General features: G+C 47.0%; 1 protein-coding gene across 1 annotated transcript; it reads left to right on the plus strand.

The window, feature by feature from the left end:
• The first annotated feature begins 820 nt into the window (after positions 1–820).
• On the plus strand, positions 821–2,718 carry FGFBP1 (fibroblast growth factor binding protein 1). Its single transcript, XM_069631931.1, has 2 exons — positions 821–938; positions 1,529–2,718. The coding sequence occupies exon 2, from the start codon at positions 1,555–1,557 to the stop codon at positions 2,281–2,283; it is 729 nt and encodes a 242-aa protein (XP_069488032.1). The 5' UTR covers positions 821–938; positions 1,529–1,554; the 3' UTR covers positions 2,284–2,718.
• The last annotated feature ends 6,479 nt before the right edge of the window (positions 2,719–9,197 follow it).

Consider the following 9,197-nt stretch of genomic DNA (forward strand, 5'->3'; position numbering starts at 1 on the left):
TCCCCTGCAGTAGCATGAACAGTGTGAACATTGTACACGCACAGTGGTCCAGGGCGTCCCGGAGTGTGGCGTGTCCTGTGCTTTGTTGAGCAACTGAGGTGGGGGGGGGGGGGGGTTCAACATGGCTCGCACCTACCGTCCCCCCAGTTTATTTGTTCCGCCACTGTCTGTCACATAGTAGAGATATGGTTGAAAGGCTGCGGTGTGAGGCTTCTGCCTCCTGAATTACCCAAGTAAATTCAAAACAAATCAGAATCACAGAGCTGCTCCCACCCCCTGGGAAGCCCTCTGCAAAGCGACGCCTTCAGATGTGAGCTCAACGTTGTCAGAAGCTAGGGTGCAGTTCCTACCAAATGTGCCCACTTACCAACAATGTATCGTACAGTAAAGAGGGGCAGCAATCTGGTTATTATGGAAACGAAGGCAGGCAAAGCTGGTCAATAATGAACATTTCCAGCGCGGAACGCAGAAAATTAAAAAATGTTTCAGCAACAAATGCAGAAAATTGGGTGTAGCTCTGAGCAGCAACCTCCTGTGTGGCGGAAACGTGTTTATTAGTGTGGAAACGCGCAAGCAGTGTGAAGTTGCCGGGCAGCAGGGAGATGAAGGCAGGGATTTGGCAAGCCTGACATGTAATTAATTCGAACACCCCACTCTCACTCCATCCAAATTGAATGGGTTGTAGGCGTAGGAAAAAAAAAAACACTGGCGCTCTTTCAAGTAGGTGTGTCAAGCATGGAGTGAACTGCACCGGAACACGGCAGCGCTGTTTTGTAATACTCGGTAATGACAGGTAGGTGTGTCTTTGGCCCATTATAAAGAGCGCTGCGCCTTTCATCATACGCACCCTGTCTGACATCCCATCCCAGCAGCGAGTCAGCAGCGAGCCAGCGCCTCTGAGAACTGTATCTCTGCTTCATTCAAGCAGGGGACGCGAGGTAGGGGCAGTGTTGGGGTGCTACTTGTTTTCTTAAAGAATGGAATTACAAAGAGTTGTTTTGTCTTTAGGCAGTCGCTAGCAGGGGGCTGTCTGATGATCAGTTTGTATTTATTTGTTTTTCATTCGAATTTGTGTTTAGCGCCGTCCCTGACCAGAGGGTCTCGGGGCGTTTTAAATGGTTTAAAATTAGAAAAGGTGGGAGTTGAAAAGGGAAGTTACAAAATGTTTTCAGGAAAGGATGGGGAGATTAGAGAAGCGTGAATTCTGTGGGTGTCAGGTTTGAATCATTTCTGGTCAGACTCAGCCTTTCATCCTTTAATAAAAAAAAGGGTATACAAGATGTTGGGAAATGCAGCTTTGTTGCACGCTGTCAAAAGTTGGTTAAACGGTACGATGTATACAGTTGACACGTTTCGGGTATATCTTTGCATAGCGCTCACTCACATTCTAGCCGCTAGGAACGTGTCAGACTTGTTATTTTAAACTGGATTTGCGACTTCACTTGTAATGGTTGGTGTGTGATGTATAAAGTTCATGCAGTTGATGGATGTGAGTAAGCATTGTTTGTTATTTGTACTCTCACTACAGGTTGAGAACACGGTATACCTGCAAGCATGGAAATGAAGCGGCTGGGGCTTGCGTGCGTGGTGCTGCTGGTGTCACAGCTGCTCTTGGCAGAAGGCAACAACCCGGAGGAAGGCAAAAGAGAAAGAAAGGGGAAAGGCAACGCTAAGGGGGAAGGGGAAAAGAAAGGTGCAAAGCCGCAAGCTGAGCCAGGCGAGGCGGGAAAGGATCAGAAGTCGAAAGGAGGAAGGGGCTCTCCCCAGGGAAAGTTTTCCACGAAAGACAAAGCCGAGTGCACCTGGGTGGTGTCCGAGGCGAACACCGGGGTCAGCCTCAGAGTGGAGTGCACCAAGGGCGGGGACAGCTTCCGGTGCGAGTTTGCGGGTAACCCTTCCGCCTGCCCTGAATACACCGCAAACCAGAAGCACTACTGGAAACAGATCAGCCGGGCGCTGAAGAAGCAGAAGAACATATGCCAAGACCCCAAGGCAATGCTGAAATCCAAAGAGTGCAAGAAGGCGCCCAAGGAGGCGCACCTGAGCATCCTGCCAGAGGCCGGGCCAGCCAAGGAGGCGAAGAAGGGTCACCATGGCAAAAAGCACTCGCCGCCCGAGAGCCCGACCAACGAGTCAAAGCCGGCTGCGGGCGAAGGCGGCAAAGAGTGCGTGGAGGACGTGGAGGCCATCGACCAGAGGAAGGTGGCCGAGGAGTACTGCGGCGAGTCCTGGAGCTCCTTCTGCACGTTCTTCTTCTCCATGCTGCAGAACAAGAAGTGCTGAGCGCGCGGGGCTCCCCCCCTCTCCTCCCCGGAGAAAGGCGCACTGACTGTACCCGCGCCAACTTTTTCACCCAAGCGCCATGAAGCCGCACCCCGGCAGACTTTGCGCTAAATAAGACCACATTACATTATGATATGCCATGTAAATACTGTACGTTTCAAGAAGCAAAAATGCGTATTTAAAAGTCTTTAACGATTTTGTATAGAAGGACTTCTGTGTTTTATTGTGTATTTTCCGAACGCTGTAAATTTGACTTTGTACAGGTTTTCATCCACAAACAACTTTTATACCGCGCAAAACAGCGTGCAAAGCCTTTCACTATTCTTCGAGCAATTATTTAACAGTCAAATTAACAATTCAGTGCTATGCACTTTTTTCTGCATCTAATGATTTTCATTGGTTCAATTACAATAAAAGCCTGAACTTGTTTTGAAAGTGAAGCCCCGCCGTTTTGCTTGCTGTGCTCTGGGATCATGATGTGGGCATCCGTGGAATGTTATAATGCGCCGTTGGCTGTGAGCCGTGGGGGCGAGCATCTCCACGGACCGTGTGTGGCATTTCTCGACCTGACCCTGCACGTTGCTTCTCAAGCTCTGCCCTGGGCGCTTCCATTTAATTCGCTCACACGCAGGCAGCGCAGCGGCTTCTAATGCAACGCTCATCCTTCCAATCCCCCTTCAGGCGGACTCCCATCTGTCTGGTTACCCGGTGGTATGTAATGTTGCGCCAAAGGATTAGAACACCCGCAGGGCTTTAAGTGGGCTGGGGCTAGCCTGGACGGATCCCAGCAGTCTAAGAAAATTATGCTGGAGTCGTGGCCCTGCCGAGGCTCCATAAAGTCCCAATGTAATCCATCCCACTAGAAGGAAAGGCATTGTTTCTAATGTCAAACATGTATGCAAGAGATTCAGGCTGCAGACCAAAAGCCTAGCCTCTTCTTCCTTTGTGGTGCAGACCCCCGCCGGACCTTCCAACCCCCTTTTGCTAGAGATGCAGGGATCATCACCTTTGCACCTCATGTCTGAGGTCGCTGCAAAGGGGTCGGCGTCGCAATGCCCGACCTGAATGCAGCATGTTAGGCCATGGCCCATTTTACAAAATCGAGCCGGGGCTGTGGCCAAAAAGGGGCGCGGCCCCACAGGCGGCATTCAGGTCAGTCAATGTTGCCGCGACCCCCTGCCAGGCCACGGCCTTTTTCGGCCACGCTCCCGTAGGAGCCCCTGCGCGAGTTTGCAAACATCCGATAGAAAGGCAACCACTGGCTCGAGTACGACATTGCTCGGAGTGCATGTTTGTGTTTAGGGATCTCTAGTACCAAATTAAATAGCCTGTAGAAATGTACTGAACAACCAGTACATGTGTAGCAGAATATGTGCAGTTGTGGATTAAAGTATGCTGTAAATGTTCTTAAGAAATAAACATTGGCAAAGCATAGGGTTTTGGATCTTGCATAGGCTTGTGCCAGGCACTGCCATACTATGCCCGGGTACTAGCGCCATTGGCCCGCTTTTCCCATCTTATGGCCGTCATGGCTTTGCCTAGAAAATGCGCATCCTCTCCCCACAGAAAGACCGGAACTGTTTACTTTGCAAATACCTGTTGCCAGTGGTAGGGACTTCTACCCCCCTCCCCAGGCTCCGGCTCCCATCATAGGCTGTACTGCGTATTTCTTCTCCCTCCATTCAGCTTATTTTTACGCACAGCGCTTCTATTTGCTGGCCTCCTTCCGCACTACAGGTGCTTAAACACACGCAATTCAGCAGCAGAAGATGCGTGTTTCTTCTGTCTCCCGATAGGTCCGTTTTAGCACCCATGCCGATTCGGTTTCAGTGACGCGTTGCGGGATGATTTTAGTGGTCGCTGTTGTCTATGAATAGCCCTTGATACCAGGCAAACCACGGCGCTCTTTAGGGCGGCTCACAAGCCTCACATCTCAAATTCTACTGGATTCTAGAAACTCGTGCTGGCCGTGAACGCTACATAGAGTCGCCGCTGGTGGGTCCAGCACACTGGGTCACGGACTGCTTGCTGCTTGCGGTTCCTGCTGAAAGGCTGGAGTGCGTTTCCTAGATTGAAAGAATGGCGCGGAAGACTAGGGTGGCAGGGGGTGGGCACAGCTGTGCTGGCAGCACACAGGGTACACTTAGAAACACATCTTATGGCCATTGGGTTCTGCGCTTAGTGGGTGTATGATTTAGGACCTGGTACAGCGCTTCATTCCTATGTTATCAGGAACAGTCTGTGCAATGTTTTCCCTAACAGGTGCAGGTTTAAATCTTGCTTCGATTGAAATGTGTGATTATTGCACACGTCCATCCTTATATGGCCAGCTCGTTACCCTCACACCTAAACCGGTCGGACGAGTGAACATTTTCTGAAACTTATTTTAAAGTTACACGGACAAGTGAAAGAATCGCTTTAGCCTAGAAGAGAGTTTACTATCGTCCAGCTAGGAAAGGAAAGCTTGCAGCACTCATACCTTTCAGTCTGTTGGGCCCAAACTGTTTAGGTTGTCAATGCTTGTATTTAACAGGACTTCAGTGCAAGGAACATATATACATCAAGGGCTGCAGGCACACCTGGTTAAGGATCTTTTATTAGACAAGTACAACGTATGTGTATTTATTTCTATTGTATATAGCGCCTATGTACAGCTGCAATTAAGACATCAACTCTCAACAGATTTTTTTAGAAATAACGCTGGCAGGCCCAAGTATGATTTTGCTGCTTGGTAGACCCAGCTCAAAGAGATCCTGGGATAATGTGTTTTGAGTAGGGAGTGGCAGTTAGTGGGGTGGGAAGGCCCATAGCAATTAGCATGGCCATGGTCAGGCAATGAGTGGGTAAATAACCAAACAAAACCCACAAGGTGTGTCCCTCCCTCCTAGCTGTAATCCAGTGCAATAGTTTCGGATTACAGATAAGTGCCACTTAATAGCTAGAACTAATGAGCCCATAGTTCCGGCTTATTGGTGGCAATTGTGCCCATTAGCCAAAACTAACGCAGTAGGCGTAGGTTGCTCCTTTTGGGCTCCGGAGGTAGATCTTCAGGGCAGATTTAAAAGAGTGGAAGGTAGTGGTGTTTTTTACAAGAGTGTAGGGAGTTCCAATGGCACGGGAGATTGCGGGAGAAGGGCTGAGAGGAGGCACAATCCGGGGGAACACCATTACAGTTAATAGGACTGTAGAGATTGCAGAATGAAACAGATACACACATCCTAAACCTCAGACGACGCTCATTACACCCAGTCCCCAAGATCTTTCATGTCTACCAGCATCATAACGACTAGACTTCTAATCACTCTGTTTGGGCTATTAGTGCCTTATGAATACCCAGAATTAGGTAGTACATTATACAACTTGCCAACAGCTAGGATTATTCAGCCAACACTTGGCAACGCAATCATTGGTAAGAACATGCTCCAAGCAGAGCCTGGCCCTGCAATGGTGGAACTCATCCCCTCTCTCTCTCTTAGGGAAACAGCATAATTTTATATCTTTTCTTACTGTATTATTCTCTGTTTTCTCCTCCTCTCCATTCTCCCTTCTCCCTCTCTCTCTCTTGCACCCTTCTTTACTTTTTTCTATGCACTTACTCTGTCAGAATTGTCTCTGGGCATAGTATGATAGCAACAAATGTTTGTCTCCTCCCCCCTCTCTTTACTTGTTCATCCCCCCTCCAGCACTATCTGAAATGTCGTCAAGCCTAGTATGATAGTCGCTTGCTTTGTCACACTCCCTCCTTTCTCCTCCCCTCCCTCACCTCTTGTTAATCCCCGGCTCTACCAGAAATGTCGTCAGGCCGAGTATGATAGTTAATTTCACATTCTTGTTGTTCATGGCCTGTAAGAATGTCATTGTATTTTACCTTGTTCCCTCCCTTGCCGTGAAGCGCTTTAACACTTTGTGTATAGGCACTATATAAATAAACTATCATATCATTCATAATCCTGAAATGTGTTAAGGATTCCAATCACACACCGGACCAGGACCCTTGCCCTTAGCCTAGGATGTAGCATTCAATTAGAATACTTTATATTTATTTCCTCGAATTCAGATTGAGCTGGCACCCAACCCATCTCACACCCTCTTTTAAAAATACCCCGGGCCACAATGGACCATGAAGCAGGCCGGTTAGTGGGAATACAATATTTATTTATTTTAAATTCAAAGAAAATCACACAATTTTAGTTTGAAAACCTTTGCAATTGCATGACACTCGGAATTGCTAAATAATTAATTTAGATGTGCGGTTAAATAAATGGGGTAAATATTATTTCTAACAGTATCAGTGATGTAGGAACACTAGCAACTACAAGGCAAGGTATCAACAAAGGGCATACAGTTCAAAAATCAACTTGAAAGTAAGACACAATGGGCCTCATTACGACCCAGGTGTTAAGGGTTAACGCTGTCGTTAACCCTTAACGCCTGATTCCAATTTTAACGGCTGCTTTTAGCAGCCGTTAAAACCCATGGCGCTAACCCGCCTCGCTGCTAATTACGGCACCGTAATTTACGGTGTCGTAATTAGCGCCTTCCCCACTCCCATTATGCCCTATGGGGCAAAAATGGGAATGGGGAAGGGTAAATGGGAAATGGGGATTTACCGCCCCACTCACCTTGGAATGGGGCAGTAAATCCGCCATCCACCATGGTGTAAACATAGATTACACCATGGTGGTAAAGTTGGTGTACTTACCGCCTGGGTCGTAATGACCCCCAGTGCAGCCAAAATCACACGTTGGAAAGTGGCATTTTCTGCTTTTTACAGGTTTAAATGTCATAAACGGTTTTAAAAAAAATGGGTGAAATAGAAACAATCAGACTGCGGTTTTTAGGCTGTAGGGATAATATAGAAGTGAAAGAGTGTCTCTAGTGGAATAACTGGATGAGATTCTCAATGTGGAAGGAGATTCGGTTTTGGGAAAATAAAAGCTGCTAACAGAGAAAATCGGTTTGGAAAGAAAGGACACATTTTACTAAAACTAGATTATCAAGAATATAGCGCTGACCATGAAACAGGTTAAGGGGTCATCTTAACCCCCTTCACGAAGCGTGTCTCTTTATGGGAAAATTAATTAAATTATTCAAAATATGACTAAGGATGTATGCAAGACGGAAATGAATGGAAGAATTGAGCTAACACTAGAAAATCAAGGAACAGAATACACAGGGGATTCAGACTATCTTCAACAAGTTACAAAGGTATGGATGAGATTACTTAGAAGGTGGAACAAAGACAAGGTATCAAGTTGGGGTATACTATGGGTTGCTACGGGATGGGGTAATACTCACCATCAGTGCTTGAGTTTGGTATTTTGGGATAGCCAACCGAGTTCCTGGATAGCGAGACAATATCTGGTCACTTATCACATCAGCAGGCTATCCCAACAGAAGTCATCTGGGCAAAGGTCTGGCCACGGCACAGCGGCACCTCAGCTGGATGGAGCGGGTAGCAGGGCAAGTAGGCGGCACTGGAGAATCCCAAAGCGGATTCAGCCACCTTTCCCCTTTCTCCCTACATTTAGTGGGATTTTGTTATGGGGTTAGTTCTGAAGGATGGTTCCGCCGGGATAGGAGGGCTTGAACCAACTATCCCTTTCCTGGCACTGGAGTCTGGAATCTGCAGGGTGGATCTGGAAGGTCTGGATACGCAGGCGCTGGAAATTTCAGAAGAGAGTGTCCTTTGTCTCCGTGAGCTCCCCCTTTTTATAAGGCAGATGACATCACAGGATTATACAGTGAGGCAGGCTTAGGCTGGGCATTCCTATAACAACTGGATTGGTCAGGGGATATTGTTACCACCTTGCTGTCAGCCGGTTGGGTTCCAGGGGCATGACATCAGATTTAGGATGTGTGCTTTACAATGCATAGGATCATCCCACAGTTACTTTTGCTAAAACCAGTTATGACACAAACATGCCCCTTTTTACAGTTGTGGCACTTTTGAAACTTACATAGGCAGATTACATATTTTGCACTGATCATGGCAGTCCAACTTCAAAGTTTGTAGGACTTTGTTTCGTCCGTCTAATAATTTTTTGTCATTTTCAGTGAGAAATATTTAACCTAAAATTCTATAACTTTATACATGGGTACATATTATCATAAGGCATGTTAGTATTGAATTTCAAAGTGGCACCATATACACTCTCCTCAGAATATCCAATTCCCTGCCATTTTTCACCCCCAATATGCCAGTGAAGGCTACCACATCTTCATTTAAAGCCACCAAAATTGCATCTAAACTGTGAAACTTTCACATTACTGCATTGTCCAATTGCAGAGATCAAAGTCTTAAAGTTTATTAATAAAATAGTCTTTTGAGCCAGATGGCCAGCATTGTCTACCAAATAAGGGCATACTTCCAAGGCTGCTCTGGAGTTGGCTTTGAAGCCCCCCAGTTGAAGTTGAAGAGAGGTGTTTTTTTGCAATTTCACACATAGTGTCCTGGAATCTTTTGTAGCAGGCTAGAGCCCAGACAGAAAGTCTGACGAGCGTGTTACATTCTCCCCCTTAGTCTTTCAGAGTTTCCTATGTGCTGGCCCTTTGGATGGCAGTACATTCTGTTTGCAGAAAGCAAATGTCCTTTGAAACCAAGGGCCTAAAAACCTGTTTTGCTGGTGTCCCCAATTCTGAGAAATTCTGAGCTAGCAGCAAAGCAGCACTGCTTTTCAATTCTCTTCTTTGGTGCACATAAGGAAACCCACTGGCAGCCTTTCTCGATGTGTTCCCTGTTTCATCTTGGCCCATAGGTGCTTGGCAAAGACAGCACAGCCATTATTTTGCTGACTGCAAAATGCTGTTTTAAGGCAAAGGGATAGTGCTCAAGGGTGCCAGCACAGCCATTTTACTGGCAACTTCTGAAGTGCAGATTGGTGATGGAGGGGAATTCTGCTGGGTGGGTAAAT

The sequence above is a fragment of the Ambystoma mexicanum genome, chromosome 6q (assembly GCF_040938575.1).
Source record: "Ambystoma mexicanum isolate Mex_15411 chromosome 6q, UKY_AmexF1_1, whole genome shotgun sequence".
In the NCBI taxonomy this organism is placed as follows: domain Eukaryota; kingdom Metazoa; phylum Chordata; class Amphibia; order Caudata; family Ambystomatidae; genus Ambystoma; species Ambystoma mexicanum.

Excerpts from the sequence above, each read along its gene's own strand:
- FGFBP1 (XM_069631931.1), top strand. The coding sequence starts at position 1,555 with ATGGAAATGAAGCGGCTGGGGCTTGCGTGCGTGGTGCTGCTGGTGTCA.